The sequence below is a fragment of the Lithobates pipiens genome, unplaced genomic scaffold (assembly GCF_037356315.1).
Source record: "Lithobates pipiens isolate NorthernLeopardFrog02 unplaced genomic scaffold, aLitPip1_a1.2 Scaffold_22, whole genome shotgun sequence".
Taxonomy (NCBI): Eukaryota; Metazoa; Chordata; class Amphibia; order Anura; family Ranidae; genus Lithobates; species Lithobates pipiens.
This window is the reverse complement of record NW_027507784.1, coordinates 172,694,551-172,717,728: the sequence shown is the minus strand read 5'-3', so window position 1 is coordinate 172,717,728 and position 23,178 is coordinate 172,694,551. Positions and strand designations below refer to the sequence as shown.

Here is a 23,178-nt window from a genome sequence, read left to right as displayed (position 1 = left end):
CCCCAATCGCTCCGCGATAATTTTGGCAAACAATTTAATATCTGAATTTAATAGGGAGATTGGCCTATAGCTCTCCACTGCTAGAGGATCTTTAGCTTCTTTCAGGATCAGAACCACATGTGCCAAGAGTGTCTCTTCACGAAAACTCTCCTCTCTCCCCACTGCGTTAAAATAATCGTGTAATTTAGGAGCGAGCTGCTTTTGGAATGTCCTATAGTAGGCGATCGGGAACCCATCGGGACCAGGGCATCCACACTTAGCTGTGTTCTTAATTGCTCTCTCCACCTCCTCAGTTGTGATTGGGGCTTCTAATGACTCACTTTTTTCTTGTTTAAGCCTGTATAGATCCAACCCCTTCAGGTATTCCTTTATCTCCTCTAACCTTCTACTTTCTGCGTTATCCCGCTGTCCAATATTATAAAGGGACCTATAGTATGCATAGAAGGTGTTCATTATATCATCTGGCATATTTTGTACCTCCCCCTCCTTATCTCTCACCTTTGGAATAAAAGTTCTGCTCTTCCTTTCCTTCACCCTCCTAGCCAGCCACCTGCTTGATTTATTTCAGCATTGATATCTGTCTCTTTCGAGTATATGGTAAGCAGCCCTCCTGTCCTGTTCTAAGCAGTCATCTAGTTCCTTCTTTTTCGATATTAAGTTCTGCTTATCTTGAATCCCCCTTGATCTCGTACAATGCTCAAGTCTCTGAATTTCATCGTAAAGTAAGGTTTTCCTCCTCTCTCTGTCCCTCTTTTTCACTGCTCCGATCCCTATTAGGACTCCTCTTATAACTGCTTTATGCGTCTCCCGGAGTGTTGAACTAGAGATTCCCGGGGTATCATTCAATCTAAAAAATTGTTCTAGCTCCTGATCAATCCTATTTACTGAGGCCTCATCTTCCAGCAATGATGTATTCAACCTCCAGTTTATCCTCGGTCCACGAGCTCCCTCCAAATCCAACTGAATCTTTAGGGGTGCATGGTCCGATACCGTTCTTGTTTTTATTTCTGCTTTCTTAAGTGCCGGCAAGAACTGGTGTTCCAAAAAAATATGGTCGATTCTAGAGAAGGACCCGTGGACCGAGGAGAAACATGTGTAATCCCTATCTTTGGGGTGCAGCACCCTCCAGGTATCCTGTAACTGATAGGTAGCCAGAGCCCTTAAGAACCTTCTCTGTTTCTGTTCCGATGTCCTATTCCCTCCCCCTGTAGTATCTATTTTAGGGTCTATAATCCAATTAAAATCACCTGCCAATATCAATGTGCCCTCCTTAAACCCTTCTATTTTATTTAACACTTTCTTTAAAAATTTGTCGGCCTTCTCATTTGGAGCATAAACATTTACAATTGTGCATTTGATATTAAACAGCATCCCTTTTAAGCAGAGGTACCATCCCTCCGGGTCCACTAGACGCTCTTCCAGCCTGAAATTCATTGTTTTACTAAATCTTATTGCTATTCCTCTAGAATGAGGGGAAGGGGAGTCCCCCTGAAACCAGATCGGGAAATTTACCGAATTCAATCTAATACCTGAGGTATGTGTTAGGTGCGTCTCTTGGAGACAAACTATGTTTGCATCCATATAATACAGTTCATCATTTACCCTATATCTTTTATTTTTTGTGTTTAGGCCCCTTACATTATAAGTAACTACATTGATTACTGTCATACCTTTCTTCTAATGATAATTCCTTCTGCTTTTTGGTGCGTCCAGTGGACCCAGCAGTACCTGCCCTTCCTAAGCCTATGGAAGGATCGAGTGAGAGCCCCAACAACAGCAAATATCAGACCCCAGCAAGAGCCTGAAAATTCCCCCCAAAAAACCCTACCTTCCCCCCCTCCCCCACCCCCTTGTCCTATAACGGAACATCTCTTAAGACTGGATAGGACTTCTTTTTTCCCGTTAGAACTATGGGTCCATTTGACCAATATTTGTGGTTGTCTCTCCCCCATAGAATCCCTGGGGCTCATGTCTATGACCGTCAGAAACCGCCCCTCCTCCTCCTCACCCCCCTTCCCCCCGTCCCTCTCCCCCACCCACCTAATCCCAGCACTGGGTTCAGTTACCTTCAGGGATTTGAGGTCTTCCCTCTCACCCTCCAGGTACCCCCATCCTCCCGCCTCTCCCCCCTATGGGGTCTGTGTGCTAATCCCCCCACCTTATCTTAATTTTCCCATTCTATCTGTGGGATGGGGCTTATTCCTAAACGCTCGCAAAATTCTTGGAGGTCCTCCGGGAAACGCAGAACCGCGGAGCGTCCCTCTTTCTTTCCTATGAGGCATGCCGGGAAACCCCATTGATATGGGATATCTGCAGCCCTCATTAATTCGGTGAGCGGTTTTAAGCGTCTCCTTCTTGCAAGTGTCTCTACTGCTAAATCGGAGTAGATCCGCAATTCTGACCCCCCGTATACCACCTCTGGTGCTATTCTGACTTTTCTCATTACCTGCATTTTTTCTTCTACATAATGAAATCTTACTATCACGTCTCGCGGGGCTTCTGATCTTAAACCGAAGGATCGTGATATTCTATGTATTCTATCTATTTTCAATGGGGCTCCTGCCTCTTTATCTAGGAGGGGGTTAAATATTTGCTGAGCTATTTCCCTTAGCGTTGAGCTGTTATGTGACTCGGGGAGGCCTTTTATTCTTAAGTTCTTTCTTCTGCCTCTATTCTCCTGATCTTCTAACCTGTATCTGATTGTTCTGTTTCCCTTCTGGAGAGCTGTTACCTGCTCGAGTATATCCTCTATTTTTTGCTCTTGGGCCTCTATTCTGTTTTTTATCTCCTCCACTCTCCCCAGAACCTGGGCGATATCTGCTCTTATCGCAATATCTGCTTTTAGAGAGGTTTCCATGCTCGAGAACATCTCCACAAGCATCTCTCAAATTTGCCTTGTTCTGGGTGTGGGGTTTCCACCTGCCCTTCCTGGGTAAGTTCTCCTTCCTCCATATTTACTTCTCCCCCGTTACCTTGAGAACCCTTCTGCCTTAGATCCCTGCTTTGTGAGGTGACACCACTCTTTTTTAACTCCGTTGGCTTTATGGGAGGGTTCTTGTTCCCCCTGCTCTCCTCCCCCCTTTGTCTACTTGGACCCGACCGGAGTGATTTTTCCTCCCTGGGGCTCACCGCCTCTTCTTCCCTTGTGCTTGAGTTTGCGGCCATGTACCTTTGAATTCCGACCGGGCTAGCCCCTGGGGTAGGAGGTTTATTTGTCTTACCCGCCTTCCCCCTCATATTTATAAGAGGGTGGAGAAAGCAGGGAAGCACACCAAACCCCCCTCACTCTACCCAATTGCTACTAGTTTGTCTTCTGCAGCTATAGCTCTCCGCTTATGTCCTACTGACCACACCCTGCTCTATTATGATACCCCTCCCTCACTCTATCCCCTAAACCGCCCTCCCCTCAAACGCCTCCCCCCCCGTATTATACAATATTATTCAAGCAGAGCACCGTACATAGTACACTACCCCCCAAAATATCACTACCATTCACGTATCCTTTTTCCATTCAGGGGGAGCCAAAAAACAAAACAAAAAGGGGGGGAAGGAGGGTAGGGGGAAAAAAAACAAAAAAAAATTATAAAGGAGGGAGGAAGGGCAGGGGGCCTAATATTATATCTCTTAGGGCCAGTACATCCTATCTTTTTTTTCACATCAAAAGCTTTTTTTGTGAAATAGAAACATGTGTCTTACAAAACACAAGACAAGAGTACAACGGCACGGTTTATAACATTTCTACTAAGAGATACATATGATACATAACGGGATTCTGTCTTTACCACGGATCTCTCTGTCCATACGCACTCAGTTCGCTTCAGTTATATTACATTGACAGTTAGAGCATGTTGAGCAAACCAAAACCATATGCCATCATCAAAGCTTAACTTTAGAAAGATCCGGTCTAATTGCACCATGTGGTATAATAAACTATGTAGCCAGAGTAGGTCTGACCACTTCTATAATCAGAAAAGGTAATAGAGATAGAAGGAGAATAGTATGAGAAGAAGATAGAAGGACAGAAGGAAAAGGAAGAAAGAATGATAGGGAATGAAAAGGATGCAGGGTAATCTGCTGAGCAATAATGAAGAGAACAAAGGACGACTTAGTGAACCTGAAGCAGCTCAGTGTACTGCCTGGAGTATCTGAACACAATCCAGGTTGTCCAGATAGCATGAAATAGGTCCACATTCTCATGAGCCTGTGCTACTGTTTCTTCCATTATATACAGATCTGTCACTCTTTTCAGCCATTCTGATACTGTGGGGACTCTGGGAGAACGCCAGTGCAGCGGCACCAATGCTTTTGCTGCATTTAAAAGATGCTTGAGAAGAGAATTTTTATATCTCTTCCGTGGGGTATCGGTAATGTGTAGAAGGCAACAAGCTGCATCTAACGTGGTGGAGGTGCCCGTGATTTGCTTAATTATGGACCTCACTGCGTCCCAAAAAGGTGTTAGTTTTGGGCAACTCCACCAGATGTGTGTTAGTGTCCCTACCTCGCTTAGGCACCTCCAGCAGTGTTCTGGCACCTGAGGAAACCACCTATGAAGCCTGTCTGATGTATGATACCACCTGATCAGTAGTTTGTAACCCAACTCTTGCGTGTTGGTGTTAACCGAGCATCGGTGCGCCAGTGCACAAGCGCTCCCCCATTGTGAGTCCGTAATCTGTCTACCGAGCTCTCGAGACCACTTACTCTTAGAGTCATCCCCAGGGAGCTTGGAAAGGTTTTGTAGCCATGAATAGGCCATTGAGGTGGTTTTAACTTGTTTCTCGCCAGACGCACATACCTCCTCAAAGTCTGTCAATTGTCTTGTAAATTCCCTCTTGTGTCGTGAGGAGGTAACATAGCTCCTGAGTTGGAAATATGTCCAAAGAGGAAGGTTGGGTATTCCCCAGTCTCTCTTAAGAACAGATAGGTCTTTCAGTCTGCCCCCCGTGAAGCAATTTTTTGCCACTCTTGGGGAGTCCGACTTCTGATCGGTGAAGATAGCATTACCCATTCCCGGCAGGAAGTCAGGGTTATCCCTTAGCGGAGTCAGTGGGCTATTCTGGGTCGTCACTGCTGAGTGTTTCATAGTTATATGAAGTAATGAGAGTGTAGTCTCAGTAAGGGGGTTTAAGCTGAAACCCTCCCTCAGTTTGGTCAAGGGGATCCAAAGAGAAAAGTGCAACCTGCGTCCGAGCAACCTTTCTTCTAAACGTACCCAGTCCTTGTCGTCTCTGTGGCAATGCCAATCAACTATTCTGGTCAGGTGTGCCGCTATCTGGTAGTTCTTGAAATTTGGCAGGCCCATCCCTCCCTTATCTTTGGGTGTCGTCAACAGCGTGAATCTGGTCCTAGCCCTCTTTTTGTTCCACAAGAAATTCAACGCCAGCGAATTTAATTTATTGAAAAAGCTTCTCGGGATCCTAACTGGTAGTGCCCGAAATAAATATATTAGTCTAGGTAAGATGGACATCTTCAGGATTGCTGCGCGTCCAAACCAGGAGAACCATCCCGCCCCCCATTTGCGCAGGTCTTCTTCTATCTGTCTTAACAAGGGGGGAAAGTTGAGATCATAAATTGTAGCTACGTTCGGGGCTACCCATACACCCAGGTATTTTAACGCTTTTTCCTCCCAGCGAAACGGGCAACTCCCCTTGATCCTGTCAAACTCTTCGGTGGTGAGACCTATATTCAATGCTTCCGATTTAGCATAGTTGATTTTTAAATTGGATACGTACCCAAATATCTTAAAAGCGTTGAGCAGGTTAGGAAACGTCGTGTGTGGGTCAACTAGGTAGAACATCAGGTCATCGGCGTATGCTGCCACCTTGAACTCTCTGTCTTGTACCCTGAATCCCCTAATCGATTCCTCTCCCTTAACCACTCTTATAAACGGCTCTAGAGATAGAATAAAACAAAAGTGGGGACAGAGGGCAGCCCTGCCTGGTCCCATTCGTGATCTTCACCGGGTCGGAGAGGGAGCCATTAATCTTAACTCTGGCTGATGGACTCTGGTAGAGTACATCCTATCTTAACTACTAAAGCGAAGTTCAAGCTCATGTATCCCCAGGTGCTATTACTTAACCCCAGGGCAAGAGTTGTTATACAAGTCTTATATTAACAGTCCCTCTATTATAGTCCCCCCACCAGCAAAAAAAAAAAAAAAAGGCAAAAATATAGTCCCTTCGGCACACGTTATTAGACCGGGGTTGAATCCAAGATTAACACAGGTAGCACACAGATAGCACCAGGTAGTGGCCCTTGTCCATTCTCCTGTAACAGCTTTTACATCCACTCTAGCAAGTCCAGGCCAACTCCAATGAGCATCAAACAACAAACGGTGTAGGCGCCACTCTTCCTGCTCTTGTGTTAATCACCATTACAGTCTATGCAGTCTCTAGTCCTTCTTAGAGGCCCTCGAGCAGGCCGAGCTTCTGTCCCCGGTTTTCCCCTTTTCTCCTCTTTTCTATTTATCTGGAGAGCATCTATATATGCAACCACGGATATAGAAATCAAACACCAGGGGCATACAGTCTTTATCAGCCCCCCATACAGCTCCCTGCTAGTCCGGGGGGGGAGAAAAATGGGGAGAGGGGGGATAGTCTCCAAGAGATACTTCAGGTTCTACCCCCTATCTGGGGTAGTGTCAAAGTGACCCACAGATCACACAATTGTAACTTCCCCGGCTCACCAACAATTTCCCATCTTACCCCGTCTCTGGATCCATCTAATTCAGGGTACAGGTGTTCTTCCTTCACCGCTGCACACGGGGAGGACTCAGCAGTTGGTATTCTGTAGCGTTGTGGCAGGAACCTCCGTCACCCCTAGTCACGATAAAACGCCAGCGCCTGCTCCTAGACAAGCAAACAGCTGTAAGATGTCTGGGCTGCTCGACAGAGACCGGACGGTCAGCGTGAGATGCAGCTACACTCATGGCTGATATGTGATGATGCGGCAGGTTGTCTCCCTCTGCACTGGTCAGCTGGCGCTGGCTACATCTCGCTGTGCCCTCAGGTCGGCGGGAGGGAGGGGGGAGAGCCAGTGCTAGTACAGCGGCTGGCCGATCAGCTGGCGGATCCCGAGGCACAGAAGATCACCACGGTGCCGCTTCCCACGCTCTGCCGGTCGGCTAACACCGCCACTCAGCTCGGAGGGAAGGGGAGGGCGGGATGGAGGAGGAACATCGGCCGGAGAGGCTGTCTCCTACGTCATGACGCCCGCCCTCCGAAGTTGCACATCTAATTTGATGATGACCTATTACACTTTTGAAGACCCTGGAGCACCAGCACAATGGAAACGCCCACAAAAAGACCCCATTTTGAAAAAGCTAACACCCCCAATGTATTATCTATGAGGCATAATGAGTCTTTTGAAGGGTTCATTTTTTTCCCCAGAAGCTTTTGAAAAATGTGGAAAAAAAAATGCTTTTTTTTTTTTTACACAAAGTTGTCTATTTATAACATATTTCTAACACATAGCATGTACATAGCAAGAATTACAACCCAAAATACATTCTGCTACTCGTCTTGAGAATGGTGATACCACATGTGTGAGACTTTTACACAGTCTGGCCGTAACATTAAAGTAGCACCTTCAGGCATTAAGGAGCATAAATTGTACATCTTATTTTTCAACCACCTATTACACTTTTGAAGACTCTGGAGCATCAGCACAATGGAAACACCCACAAAATAACCGCATTTTGTAAAGCTAACAACCCAATGTATAATTTATGAGGTATAATGAGTCTTTTGAAGGAAACAAAATTATACCCCAGCTCCACTACCGGTATAAAAGTCCACGAGCTGTGATCCGATGCTCTAGCAAGGACGTTCAGTTCCCAAATACAATGTTTGAATCAAAAAGGGCTGGCAACCCGGATGCTCTTGAATAAAAGTCCTTTATTGTTTACACGAGTACACGGGTACAGGCTATATGCTGGTGCGTTTTGGCTAAGAAGCCTTCATCAAAGCATACATGTTTGATTTAAAAACTGATATTTATAACAAAGTAAGCACTCCAAATGGGGTGGGTGCATCCCGATTAGAAGCAAGAAAAACAATTAAAAACAAATGGAGAGAAGAGAGGAAGAAGCACAGCAGGCATATGGAAAACATATCATGAACAAATAAAGCATGTTCAAAATGGTACAATAAATGTATCAAACAATGCGATTATGTTAGAAGATTTATGTCCATCCTATCATTCAAGCCATACGATTTTCTAGTATTGGGAGTATGGATCCACCATACTTCACGCTTAAGCAAAATACATTGAGTGTCACTTCCTCTTGAGAGTTTTTTAACCTGTTCAGCACCAAAAAAGGAAAAAAGTATCGAGATTACCATGATGTAATTCTCGGAAATGTTTTGACACATATGAGTAGGGATGAGCTTGGTGTTCGAGTCGAACGCATGTTCGACTCGAACACCGGCTGTTCACCCGTTCGGCAAAGCCAGAACTCTGTGGGCCGTTCGCACCAAATTTGCGTGGCGCTCGTGGCCCACAATGCACTGCGCCATCGCAGTGCATTGCTGGCTCATGATTGGCCAAGCATGCACTGTGACCCCGCATGCTTGGTCAATCACAGCGCCGGCAGCGAGGAGAGCCATGATTGGCCACAGGCAGGATGCCTGTGGCCAATTATAGCTCAGGCTGTGTAGTACATGCCCCACACTATATAAGGCCACCAGCGCGGCGGCCTTGTGTAGTGTTCCGGCGTCTGCAGGAGTTAGTGGATATTGTCTGTGTGCCTTCACCGCATAATACATCTGTATCTACCCTTCATTGCTGTTCTGAGTGTTCTCTAATTGAGCCATCTGCCATCTGCAGGAGTTAGTGGGCGACTGGGTGTTGTCTGTGTGCCTGCACCGCAGAATACACCTGTATCTACCCATTGTTGCTGTTCTCTAATTGAGCCATCTGCCATCTGCAGGAGTTAGTCGGTGACTGGATGTTGTCTGTGTGCTTGCACCGCAGAATACACCTGTATCAACCCTTTGTTGCTGTTCTCTAATTGAGCCATCTGCCATCTGCAGGAGTTAGTGGGTGACTGGGTGTTGTCTGTGTGCCTGCACCGCAGAATACACCTGTATCTACCCTTTGTTGCAGTTCTCTAATTGAGCCATCTGTAGGAGTTAGTGGGTGACTGGGTGTTGTCTGTGTGCCTGCACCGCAGAATACACCTGTATCTACCCTTTGTTGCTTTTCTCTAATTGAGCCATCTGCAGGAGTTAGTGGGTGACTGGGTGTTGTCTGTGTGCCTGCACCGCAGAATATACTTGTATCTACCCATTGTCGCTGTTCTCTAATTGAGCCATCTGCCATCTGCAGGAGTTAGTCGGTGACTGGGTGTTGGATTGAATTCATATAATACTTCTGGTATTTGTTAATGGTTGAGGTAGCCACTTAGCCTCAAATGAATGAAGCACATGAAAGCTTTGTAATCTCTCCTTCAGAACTGTGTAATCTGTCCTGGCTGCTATCTTTCATATCAGGCCTTTGAGTTACGCTGTCCCTGTCCTGGGTGGGGGTTTTCATTGTAGGTACCTGTATTTCTGAGGAGTAACCCGAAAGAGGAGGGATGTATTCAGCACTATATTGGGGGGGGGAACAATAGCTGGGATGGGTGTTGTTAATGGAGGGGACATCAGCCTCCTGAGGAACAAACTCACAGCCATAGCTTCAGAGAAGGAGCGTGACTTTGTTACCCCGGGTAGGGATGAGCTTCGAGTTGGAGTCGAACTCATGTTCTACTCGAACATTGCCTGTTCGCCTGTTCAGCGAACAGTGAACAATTTGGGCTGTTCGCAGCAAATTCGAAAAGCCGGAACACCCTATACAAGTCTATGGGAGAAATCTAAAGTGCTCATTTTAAAGGGTAATATGCAGGTTACTGTCCTAAAAAGTGTTTGGGGACCCGGGTCCTGCCCCAGGGGACATGGATCAATGCAAAAAAAAGTTTTAAAAACGGACGTTTTTTCAGGAGCAGTGATTTTAATAATGATTAAAGTGAAACAATAAAAGTGTAATATTCCTTTAAATGTCGTATCTGGGGGGTATCTATAGTATGCCTGTGAAGGGGCGCATGTTTCTGGTGCTTAGAACTGTCGCTGCACAAAGTGTCATTTGTGCAGGAAAAAAAGTCTTTTAAAATCACTTGCGGCTAAATTGTCGGGTCTCTGTAATACAGAGAACACTCAATGAGTGTTCTCTGTATTAGCCGACAATTCATTCATTCATTGATTAAAAAAAAAAAAAAAAAAAAAAAAAGCGTGGGGGTTCCCCTAAATTCAATCAAAAGGCCCTTCAGGTCTGACATGGATATTAAGGGGAACCCCGTGTCAAATTTAAAAAAAAAATTGACGTGGGGGTCCCCCCAAATATCCATACCAGACCCTTCAGGTCTGATATGGATATTAAGGGGAACCCCGCATCAAATTTAAAAAAAAAATTTACGTGGGGGTCCCCCTAAATATCCATACCAGACCCTTTATCCGAGCACGCAACCTGGCAGGCCGCAGGAAAAGAGGAGGGGACGAGAGAGCGGCCCCCCCTCCCTCCTGAACCGTACCAGGCCACATACCCTCAACATTGGGAGGATGCTTTGGGGGTCTGTGACCCCTCAAAGCACCTTGTCCCCATGTTGATAAGGACAAGGGCCTCATCCTCACAACCCTGGCCGTTGGTTGTGAGGGTCTGCGGGCGGGGGGCTTATCAGAATCTGGAAGCCCCCTTTAACAAGGGGACCCCCAGATCCCGGCCCCCCCCTGTTTGAAATGGTAAGGGGGTACAAAAGTACCCCTACCATTTCACAAAGAAAGTGTCAAAATGGTTAAATAAGACAAACACACTTTTGAAAAATTCCTTTATTAAAAATAAAAAAAATAAAAAAAAAATTCCAGCGGTGCTAATCCACTCTTGCTATCCAGCGACGGGTCTCCGGGGTCCAGCGATGGATGATCATATCCAGCGACGGGGGATCTCTCAGTCCAGCGCTGTCCATACCTCCTTCTTCTGTCTCCACTGCGGAGACACTGCAGAGAGCCGAGCGCTGACATTTCTTATATTGGGAGGGCGGGGCCACCCGTCACCTGACCCCGCCCCTCTGACGCAGGAGAGGGAAGCCAGGGGTTCCCCAGTGACGTGTGGGTGACCCCGCCCCCTCTGATGTAACGGAAACCTGCGTTACATCAGAGGGGGCGGGGTCACCCACACGTCACTGGGGAACCCCTGGCTTCCCTCTCCTGCGTCAGAGGGGCGGGGTCAGGTGACGGGTGGCCCCGCCCTCCCAATATAAGAAATGTCAGCGCTCGGCTCTCTGCAGTGTCTCCGCAGTGGAGACAGAAGAAAGAGGTATGGACAGCGCTGGACTGAGAGATCTCCCGTCGCTGGATATGATCATCCATCGCTGGACCCCGGAGACCCGTCGCTGGATAGCAAGAGTGGATTAGCACCGCTGGAATTTTTTTTTTATTTTTTTTATTTTTAATAAAGGAATTTTTCAAAAGTGTGTTTGTCTTATTTAACCATTTTGACACTTTCTTTGTGAAATGGTAGGGGTACTTTTGTACCCCCTTACCATTTCAAACAGGGGGGGGGCCGGGATCTGGGGGTCCCCTTGTTAAAGGGGGCTTCCAGATTCTGATAAGCCCCCCGCCCGCAGACCCTCACAACCAACGGCCAGGGTTGTGAGGATGAGGCCCTTGTCCTTATCAACATGGGGACAAGGTGCTTTGAGGGGTCACAGACCCCCAAAGCATCCTCCCAATGTTGAGGGTATGTGGCCTGGTATGGTTCAGGAGGGAGGGGGGGCCGCTCTCTCGTCCCCCCCTCTTTTCCTGCGGCCTGCCAGGTTGCGTGCTCGGATAAAGGGTCTGGTATGGATATTTAGGGGGACCCCCACGTCAATTTTTTTTTTAAATTTGATGCGGGGTTCCCCTTAATATCCATATCAGACCTGAAGGGTCTGGTATGGATATTTGGGGGGACCCCCACGTCAATTTTTTTTTTAAATTTGACACGGGGTTCCCCTTAATATCCATGTCAGACCTGAAGGGCCTTTTGATTGAATTTAGGGGAACCCCCACGCTTTTTTTTTTTTTTTTTTTTTTAATCAATGAATGAATGAATTGTCGGCTAATACAGAGAACACTCATTGAGTGTTCTCTGTATTACGGAGACCCGACAATTTAGCCGCAAGTGATTTTAAAAGACTTTTTTTCCTGCACAAATGACACTTTGTGCAGCGACAGTTCTAAGCACCAGAAACATGCGCCCCTTCACAGGCAGACTATAGATACCCCCCAGCTACGAAATTTAAAGGAATATTACACTTTTATTGTTTCACTTTAATCATTATTAAAATCACTGCTCCTGAAAAAACGGCCGTTTTTAAAACTTTTTTTTGCATTGATCCATGTCCCCTGGGGCAGGACCCAGGTCCCCAAACACTTTTTAGGACAGTAACTTTCATATTACCCTTTAAAATGAGCACTTTAGATTGTGAACGTTCGAGTCCCATAGACTTTAATAGGGTTCTAAAGTTCACACGAAGTTTAGGTCTGTTCGCAGGTTCTGGTGCGAACCGAACAGGGGGGTGTTCGGCTCATCCCTAACCCCGGGAGATTGGTGGCATCCTTGATAACATTCAATGAAGTCACAGAAACACTCAGGTTAGAATGGCTCCGAAATTTGTCAACCATGTTGAGAGGTTGGTAGAGAGGACAGAAACCTGTCATTGGCTCTGGCGCGCACTCTGTGGCAGGTGGAAATATCAGCCAACATCAAGCTGATTGTACCGTCTCTGTATGAGGGGCAGTGGCCTGATGAGTTAGCATCACTGCTCAGTAAGATTTTGCCAAAAGACGTTGCTTACACTAATCCAAAGTAGTAGTCGAATGCCTGTATGGGCTGTACTAAGTTGGATTGTGAAAGGTGTTATGCTGTATGTTCCCATATACAGAAGTGCAGACTCGGTCTGTATATTTGGTGGCATCAATGGGCTTACTGACTGGGGATTCTATCTTGTTGCATTTGAGGCTATATCACACATGTGATCAGAGATGAACGCTGGAGGCAGGTGGATATTTCCCTTTGTCGGAAGCATGACCATGAGGTCCTTTGTATGCCAGGTCAATACGTGGGGATGAAAGAATAATATTGGGAAGTTATTTCTCTCTGTGTTCTGGATGGAGAAATCATTGCTGGGAAGGAGGCACCCGGGTATTATTTAGGACATAGGCGAGTTTGTTTCTTTGTCCTAAAGAATACCGGTGTAGTGTTAGTCATGGAACTAGAGGGTTCCTTGATCCTAACCATAGGTAGAGGTGCATAGTATACCATGGGCATGACCTCTGAAATCCAGGCACAGGGGTGGAATTGTGTGGGTTTGGTCATTGTTGTAAATTTATATGTGTAGGTAAGCGATATTTATCTAGAAGGGTCTCCCATTTCTCTATGCAAGTTGAGGGACGATTTGACGGTAAGGTCTCTGTGTACAAGTTAGAGACTTTGCGGTCAAGTCAGAGCCCTGCAATACCGTTGAGAGCAAGCCTGCCAAATCCCGACCCGTATTTACAGTAAAGGGCTATAGGAGGTTGGGAGCGGGGTGCGTAATACATATGTATATATTATGGTAATAAGTTGATTTATTTTTGTGATAGAGTGTGACCTATGGGTATTGTAGGCTAGTAATATGGGCAAGAAAGGCCCTCCTCAAGACTCGGTATTTGAAAGCTGGTTGATATGTTACTCTGAATGTGTGCTGGTGAGTGAATGGACACCCCCTGCCCGTATTGCCGTCCTGAAGATACCGAAGATCCAGAATGGTGGCATGGAAGCTGTCGCTGAAGAATGATGGTGGTGTATCACTCAGTGTCAAAGCGGCACGTGCTGGGAAGCACCACACGGTAAAACAATTATGGACTGCTCCATAGAACCTTTTTCTGCACATGTTGAAAAGCACAATACGGTAAGACCATTATGGACTGTTCCAAGGGAGCTGTTTCTGAAGCACATGTTGAAAACCACAACACATTACACAGCTAAGGACTGTTCCATAGGTACTGGTTCAGAAACACATGTTGGGGAGCCACACACGTTAGGACAGTTATGGACTGTTTAATAGGAACCGTGTCTGAAGAGGGGTGATATGCACCTTTCAGGCGCTAAGCGGCTTATGTTGGATTGAATTCATATAATACTTCTGGTATTTGTTCATGGTTGAGGTAGCCACTTAGCCTCAAATGAATGAAGCACATGAAAGCTTTGTAATCAGAAGAACAATAGCTGGACTCGGACCCACCTGCTGTGATGTGTTTGGTTGCAGGCTTCAAAGGGAGTAAGAGTGAGCTGGATAGACAATACAGCATGCTTCCTGAAGAATAGACATACATGTGAAGGAATACCTCTTGGCGAAATCTATTGGATGGAAGGCAAATGGGGGTGGCTACGAGTGGGTGTGTATGTTTGAATGAAAAGGCTCACACACAGACAATGCTCTCTGTTTGCTGCTGCGACCCTGTCATGTGGTGATTTTGGCCTACTCTGGGCGATGGCTCTGGCCTAAACCTCATGGTGAAGGCCCTATCCTGGTCTGAGCCTAGCCGATGCAGCAAAGCCTCACGGAGGACCGTGTGATAAGTATCTTTCATATTCTTGTATTATATGTTCTGATTGTAAGCTGTGTGATATTGTAATGTCCTTTTATTACTTTATGTTAGCTTTCCTAATTTCTTGGGAAATAAATAAGATAGTGTTTTACTAGCAGCAGTGTGTGTGTTTTCATAAGTAATTTTATATCAGTGTGCCTAGTAGGGTTGTGTAAACTAGATAATTATGGGAAGAAACAAGGCAATAATAGTTTGTAGAGCACATAATGTCTTTCAGTAACCGGTCACAGGGTGCGCCTGTCCACTGACTCGGTTGATTGACTGACCTTCATAAGGATGAATCAGTCTTGGATCACCACCAGCTACCAAGCACCTGAATCTGATGTAACCGAATAATTTTTTTTAAAAATATCACATCCTTTCAAGACTGCCGATGCTGAGTGACTGTCCTGTTATGTTGACTGTCTGTCCTCTTCCTCCTCCGCTTATATCTTAGAAGAACATTTTTGGTTGTGGGTGATGCCACCAGCCCAATTTTTCAGCCCTTGTTTTACAAGGGCATGTAATTACAATTTTTGATGCAATGCTTTGCAGCAGGGCTCATTCCTGCACTCCAACTAGAGTATATGGTAGAGGTTGCAGTGTCGTGGCACCCGCACCAGTGCCTAAGGCCCAATTTTTCAGCCCCTGTGGGGCGTGTAATTACAATTTTTGATGCAATGCTTTGCAGCAGGGCTCATTTCTGCACTCCAGCTAGAGTATATAGTAGAGGTTGCAGTGTATAGGCCCAATTTTTCAGCCCCTGTTTAACAGGGGCATGTAATACAATTTTTGATGCAATGCTTTCCAGCAGGGCTCATTCCTGCACTCCAACTAGAGTATCTGGGAGAGGTTGCAGTGTTGTGGCTCCAGAAAGCAGTGCCTAAGGCCCAATTTTTCAGCCCCGGTTTAACAGGGGCATGTAATTACAATTCTTGATATAATATTTTACAGCAGAGCCCGTTCCTGCGCCCACCGAGAGTAACTGTGAGGGCTTACAGTGTTGTGGCAACACCAAAGCCTTAGGCGCAAATTTCTGCAGAGCATATAGGGCAGGCCCCTACTTTTAAACATCCAACTTACAAACGTCTCCTACTTGCAAACGGAAGGAGACAACAGGAAGTGAGATGAAAAAAGACAGACTGCAAAACAAATTATACAGGGGTGATAACCCTTCCCTATGTTTTCCAAAAATCTTAAAAATAGATTTTTTGACTGGAACTACACTTTAAAAATGTACCAGTTCAAAATTACAAACAGATTCTACTTAACACAACAAACCTACACAGTCCCTGTCTTGTTTACACCGCCTGTATACTCCTGTTCTGAGTATATAGGGTCTGGGGGCCCCACGCCTTTCCTGTTTTTAATATGGGTACGGGGTTCCCCTTAATATCCGCGCAAGACCCAAAGGGGCTGGTAATGGGCAGGGGGGCTACTTATGCCATTTTCTCAATGATTTTCATCCATATTGCCGGAACCAGATATTACATTAAAACCGCAAGCAGTTTTAAATGACTTTTTTTCTGTTAAATGTAATTTTGTGCAAGAACTGTTCTAAACACGGGAAACACGTGCCACTTCACAGGCATACTATAGACACCCCCTAGGCATGATATTTAAAGGAATATTTCACTTTTTTTTCACTTTAATTGTCATTAAATCAGTGCTCCCGAAAAAACTGTCATTTTTAAAAACATTTTAACCATTGACCCATGTCCCCTGGGGCAGGAGCCAGGTCCCCAAACCCTTTTTAGGACAATATCTTGCATATTAGCCATTAAAATTAGCACTTTTTATTTCGAACGTTCGAGTCCCATAGACTTCAATGGGGTTCTAAAGTTTGCACAAATTTTCGGTCCGTTCAAAAATTCTGGTGCGAACGGAACCGGGGGGTGTTCAGCTCATCCCTACATATGAGATATTTTTAGCATTAATATTAGTAGTGTCATTTACATGCTCCGAGATTCTAACTCTCAAAGGGCATATAGTACACCCAATGTATTGCAGCAGGCACTACATTGAATAACATAAACCACTGATTTGGAATGCCATTCTGGCCCAACACGCTCTACACTTTCGGCTGTCTGAAAATTGGATAGAATATATGTATTTTATGCTCTAGTATTCAATTGTACTAATGTTTCTCTGTTTTAGTCTTTTGTTTTTTTGTTTTGTTGTTTATTCATTTTTTGTACTTTCACTATTATGTGATATTTATTAAAATTTGATATTACAATTTTGTTTTTTCTTTTTTTTCTCTGTCCATTTGTATTTTTGCACCATGATAATCCCATTCTCTCCCTTGTTGCACTTCTTGTGTTGTATAGTTGGGGATGAGGTGCAGTATCTTTTAATTGACTCCTTGTCACGCATTACCACATAACTGATTTGGAATTGCAGTTAATATACTGTTTGATGGTATATGTTTTCTTAGTAGAAAAGTAAAAAACTGAAGTGCTTTTTTTTATGTCTATGACACTGCCTGCAGGTATTATGGCCACACAAGAATCTACAGTGGGGAGCCAGGTCTGTGGTTTGTTTGCCTTCTGGGAGCAAAACAAACTGGGTGACAGCATGCTACCCAGACTGGGGGCCCTTCTGCTAGAAACATGACAGCTCCCCTGGATGGCACTGTACAGATCCTTATCAGCATATAGGATGGGAAGATGTTCTTTAAGAATCGCAACAATTTTGTTGTATTCTAAAGAAAATGTAGTGACAAAATTTACTTTATTTCTATTGAAATCACTGCACTGTTTATGTATATTTGCACTACTATTCTGAATCATCTCCACCCGATCTCTGTGAAACGCTATATTTTTACTTCTATCTATTCAGGTATTGTAGCCCCTTTCTTAGAGTTGCTTTTGAATCGCTCTACATTCTTGCAAAAAATCCTTGTCTGTAGAGCAGTTCCTCCTGGCCCTGATGAATTCACCAGTGGGTAAAGACTTAATGCTATGACTGGGGTGACAGCTATCAGCCAATAAAAGGGAATTCCCTGCACAGGGCTTCCTAAAAGTTCTGGAATTTACTGGGTTGCTATCTAAATGCCCCATCAAGGTCAAAACCAAATAGTCTATCTGGGTTGGGTGGTACACACAGATGAACTCCAAATTTGGAGAGTTAATATTAATATATTTAATAAAATCACCAATGGCATCACCCGATCCATGCCATACTACAATCAGGTCATCCATGAAATGACCATACCAAGCAATGTTGGTTTTAAATGGATTACCGCGGGCAAATAAAATAGATTCTTCCCACCAACCCATGTAGAGATTCTGCAAAGAGGGGGAAAATTTGGCCCCCATAGATGCACCTTGACTCTGAATGTAGTATCGTTCATCAAACATAAAGAAGTTGTGTGTCAGGAGGAATTCTACTGCTCTACAGATAAACTCAAGCACATTAGGACTGTAAATACCGTAACATGAAAGATAATGTTTGATGGCTGTCAGTGTTAAAGAGTGAGGAATGCAGGAATACAAAGATCTAACATCTATAGCAGGGGTCTCAAACTGGCGGCCCTCCAGCTGTTGTGAAACTACAAGTCCCATCATGCCTCTGCCTGTGGGAGTCACGCTTGTACCTGCCAGCCTTGCAATGCCTAATGGGACTTGTAGTTTTGCAACAGCTGGAGGGCCGCCAGTTTGAGACCCCTGATCTATAGTGATCCAGATACATTCTGTAGACCAAAATATTTCCTGCATGTGGGCTAACAAATGTCCAGTGTCCTTTATAAATCCAGGTAAACGAACAACAAGCAGTTGGAGAAATTGATCAGCCCATTCTCCTAATTTCTCCAATAGTGATCCTATACCGGCAACTATTGGACAACATTTCACTGGATTGTCTTGCTTGTGAATTTTGGGGAGATGGTGAAAAACTGGAGTAGTGCCTCTTCCTTTCTTCTCTCTATGTGTTTTTAATTGTTTTGATTGCTTCTGATCAGGATGCACCCACCCCATTTGGAGTTCTTACTTTGTTATAAATATCATTTTTTAAATCAAACATGTATGCTTTGATGAAGGCTTCTTAGCCGAAACGCATCAGTGTATAGCCTGTGCTCGTGTACCCGTGCACCCATGTAACCAATAAAGGACCTTTATTCAAGAGCATTCGAGTTGCCAGCTATTTTTGATTGAAGTCTTTTTAAGGGTTCATTTTTTTCCAGAAGTTTTTGAAAAATGTGGAAAAAAATAAAAATGTCAATTGGGGCGAATTTTATATAGTTTATCAAAGTGTGGATGATTTGGGGGGGGGGCACTGCGAGTTATCACTGAAATGCAGGAAGCGCATTATAATGTCATAGCTGGACCTGGACATGACATATAAAAAAAATTGTCATGTGGTGGATAGGGTTGGTAGACCAATATGCATGCACTATTTTTTTGTAAGCCCCATGTTGAGCATAAGGCCTAAAAACGATTTACACAATTCCACTGTTAGGGGTCTCCATTCAAAAGGGCAAGCATAGCTTGAGCTGGGGTTGTTTTCTATGAATTGATGGACAAAAAGATTGGTTTGATCCATGACGCCTTGAACTAATTCATCAGGGAAAAATAAATGTAAACAATCGATTTCATAGAAACCTTTAGTGTTGACCTGCACACCTGGTTGTACTGTGAAAGGGGGGATTGTGGCTGACCCCGTGCTAGGAGGTAGCTACAAATGGGTTTGCCAAGGTATTCGGCAGCTGGGTTTGGACCCTGATTCTTCGGCATGAATTTCCAGCGCTTGTACTGGGCCTTTCCTCCTGGAGTCTAGCAGCACTTGTACTGGGTCTCTCCTCCTGGGGTCTAGTGCCGTTGGCATCTGCCGATTGGAAATTGGGGTGTCTAGCGCTGCTGGTAGCTGCCTGGTCTTCAGACCATCTTCCTTTTGGACATACTACTTCCTCCTCCAATATACTGGCTTTGACAGGCTCATATTCCGAACCAGAATCGGAATCTGAACTGTAACTGGGCGGTGAGAGCTCCCCGTTGCTCTCATCGGTAATACTCAGTATTTGATATGCCTCTTCTGGAGTGTGTACTTTTCTGGACATAATGGCTGTATGATGGTTGACACTGATGGGCTTGACATCAGGGACTAATGGGCGGAACGTCAGGGACAAATGGGCTGCACATCAGGGACTAATGGGCTGCATGTAGGCAATAATGGGCTGCACAGACAGGTACTCTGATGGGCTCGCGGGACAGGTACTCCTGATCGGATCATGGAACAGGTACTCTTGATGGGATGACAGGTACTCAGACAGGATGACAGGTACTCTGACGGGAGACAGGTACTCTGACGGGATTACAGGTACTCAGATGGGATGACAGGTACTCTGACAGGATAACAGGTACTCTGATGGGTTGACAGGCACTCTGGCGGTGATAATAAGCCCTCGTACACACGGTCGGACATTCCGACAACCAAATCCGTCGGATTTTGTCTGTTGGATATTGTCCAAAACTGTTGCATACACACGGTCGGACAAAGTTGTCAGAAAATCCGATCATTCAGAATGTGGTGACGTTATTTCGTTACGACGGGACTACGTTCAGGCTAGTAGCCAATAGCTTTGGTGTAGGAATTTGATCTGAGCATGCATGGCCCTTTGTCCGATCGGAATTCTCTACACATGATCGGACAAGGTCCGATCGGATCATGTTGTCGTAAAATTTTATAGCCAAGCTGGAAAACTTGGTCCGTCGGATATTCCGACGAAAACAGTCCGATGGAGCCCACACAAGGTCGGATTATCCGACAACACGGTCCGATCGGACATTTTCCGTCTGAATGTCCGACCGTATGTACTAAGAGCTTTATTGTATGATGCATCACATAAACATAAATGACCATTTTGGTGCAGTTGGTGGCATTACTTCAGGGGAAGTAGAAGCACAGTTAAAATAAATGCACTAAATACAATTGTACTTGAATGTACAGCTGTTCTGCCTATATAATATGACATATCTAGTCACATAAATGAACTAATCAATCATATTATAAATAAAGCCCAAATGCTTGTTGCCTTAATTTTATTACATGCCAAATTAAATTTTTCCTTATACTGTCAACACAGTGCTGCATTTAATTATACCTGTGTATTTATTTATTTTTGTTTGGTTAATTGTTTGGCTTTTTTCAGGCATTAAGATCTGCTAAAGCCTTAAACTGGATTGTTAATACACTCCTAGATAATGGGTTTGGCTCCAAAGAATCTGCTCCTGTTGTTGGTAAGTAACTAATGAATATACAGCATGACAATTACTGAGTTCAATTAAATAACTTAAACCTTTACCTTTATGCTTATTCAGTATACATACAGTATCTCACAAAAGTGAGTGCACCCCTCACATTTTTGTTACATAGTCAGGTTGAAAAAGGACACAAGTCCATATAGTTCAACCATAAAATCATATCATACAAACCCATATCCCCACTCCTCATATCATACAAACCCATATCCCTACTCCTATACCCACAGTTGATCCAGAGGAAGGAGAAAAACTCCAACAAATATTTTGTAAATATTTTATTATATCTTTTGTGACAACACTGATGAAATTATACTTTGCCACAATGTAATGTAGTGAGTGTACAGCTTGCATAACAGTGTAAATTTGCTGTTCCCTCAAAATAACTCAACACACAGACATTAATGTCTAAACCTCTATCAACAAAAATAAGTACACCCCTAAGTGAAAATTTCCAAATTGGGCCAATTAGCCATTTTCCCTCCCCGGGCATGTGACACGTTCGTGTTACAAGGTCTCAGGTGTGAATGGGGAATTGCGTTACATTTGGTTTTATCGCTCTCACTCACTCATACTGGTCACTGGAAGTTCAACATGGCACCTCGTGGCAAATAACTCTTTGAGGAGCTGAAAAATAAAATGTTGCTCTACATAAAGATGGCCTAGGCCAGGGATATGCAATTAGTGGACCTCCAGCTGTTGCAGAACTACAAATCCTATGAGGCATAGCAAGACACTGACAGCCACAAGCATGACACCCAGAGGCAGAGGCATGATGGGACTTGTAGTTTTGCAACAGCTGGAGGTCTGCTAATTGCATATCCATGGCCTAGGCTATAAGAAGTTTGCCAAGACCCTGAAACTGAGCTGCAGCACAGGGGCCAAGACCATACAGCAGTTTAATAGGACGGGTTCCACTCAGAAAAGGCCTTCCCATGGTCGACCAAAGAAGTTGAGTGCACATGCTCAGCGTCATATCCAGAAGTTGTCTTTGGGAAATAGACGTATGAGTGCTGCAAGCATTGCTGCAGAGGTTGAAGGGGTGGAGGGTTGGGTCAGCCTGTCAAAATGGTCTGCATGGCTGTCATCCCAGAAAGAAGCCTCTTTTAAAGATGATGCACGAGAAAGCCTGCAAACGATTTGCTGAAGTGTCCTGTGGTCTGATGAGACCAAGCTAAACGTATTTGGTTCAGATGGTGTCAAGCGTGTGGGGCGGCAACCAGGTGTGGAGTACATAGACAAGTGTGTCTTGCCTATAGTCAAGCATAGTGGTGGAAGTGTCATGGTCTGGGGTTGCATGAGTGCTACCGACACTGTGGAGCTACAGTTCATTGAGGGAACCATGAATGCCAACATATACTGTGACATACTGAAGCAGAGCATGATCCCCTCCCTTCAGAGACTGGGCCGCAGGGCAGTATTCCAACGTAATAACAACCCCAAACACACCTCCAAGACGACCACTGCCTTGCTAAAGAAGCTGCGGGAAAAGGTAATGGACTGGCCCTTAGCATGTCTCCATACTTAAATCCTATTGAGCATCTGTGGGGCATCCTCAAACAGAAAGTGTAGGAGCGCAAGGTCGTCATGGAGAAGTGGAAGAGGACTCCAGTGGCAACCTGTAAAGCTCTGGTGAACTCCATGCCCAAGAGAGTTAAGGCAGTGCTGGAAAATAATGGAGACCAAACAAAATTGTGTGAGCAGAATTTACTAGTAAAATAATCAATAAATCCACAGATATAGGTTAGACAAAGATAATGTTAGCATCTCATGATCCATTGATTGTTTTGACTTTTTCCTGTCCTGGCTCGATGCTAGGGATGAGATTCGTGTTCGAGTCGAACGCATGTTCGACTCGAACATTGGTCGTTCGTGCGTTCGCCGAATTCCGAACGTTTGGGCCGTTCGCGGCAAAATTCGTGTGGCCCACAATGCACTGCGATGGCGCAATGCATTGCTGTCTCACGATTGGCCAAGCATGCACTGTGACCCCGCATGCTTGGCCAATCGCAGCGCCAGTAGCGGGAAGAGCAATGGTTGGCCACAGGCATCCTGCCTGTGGCCAATCATAGCTCAGACTGTGTAGTGCACGCCCCACACTATATAAAGCTGCCTTTCAGGCGGCCTCGTGTAGTGTTTGTTAGCATCTGAAGCAGTGGGTGTTCTGTGTACCTTCAACACAGTTACACACCAATCGTTTTTGGCTGATTTACTATTTTGCTCTTGTGTAGTGGTTACTGTCTGTGCCCTGACCGCAGTATACACCACTATATTCACCT

The 23,178-nt window shown here is 44.9% G+C and overlaps 1 protein-coding gene across 1 annotated transcript in view; it reads left to right on the top strand.

Moving 5' to 3' along the window:
• TRPM2 (transient receptor potential cation channel subfamily M member 2) overlaps positions 1-23,178 on the top strand; it is a 406,419-nt gene that overhangs the window by 339,928 nt on the left and 43,313 nt on the right. The window contains exon 26 of the mRNA XM_077448652.1: positions 20,791-20,878. Within this exon, the coding sequence (XP_077304778.1) occupies positions 20,791-20,878 (88 nt within the window). The remainder of the gene's footprint in view (positions 1-20,790; positions 20,879-23,178) is intronic.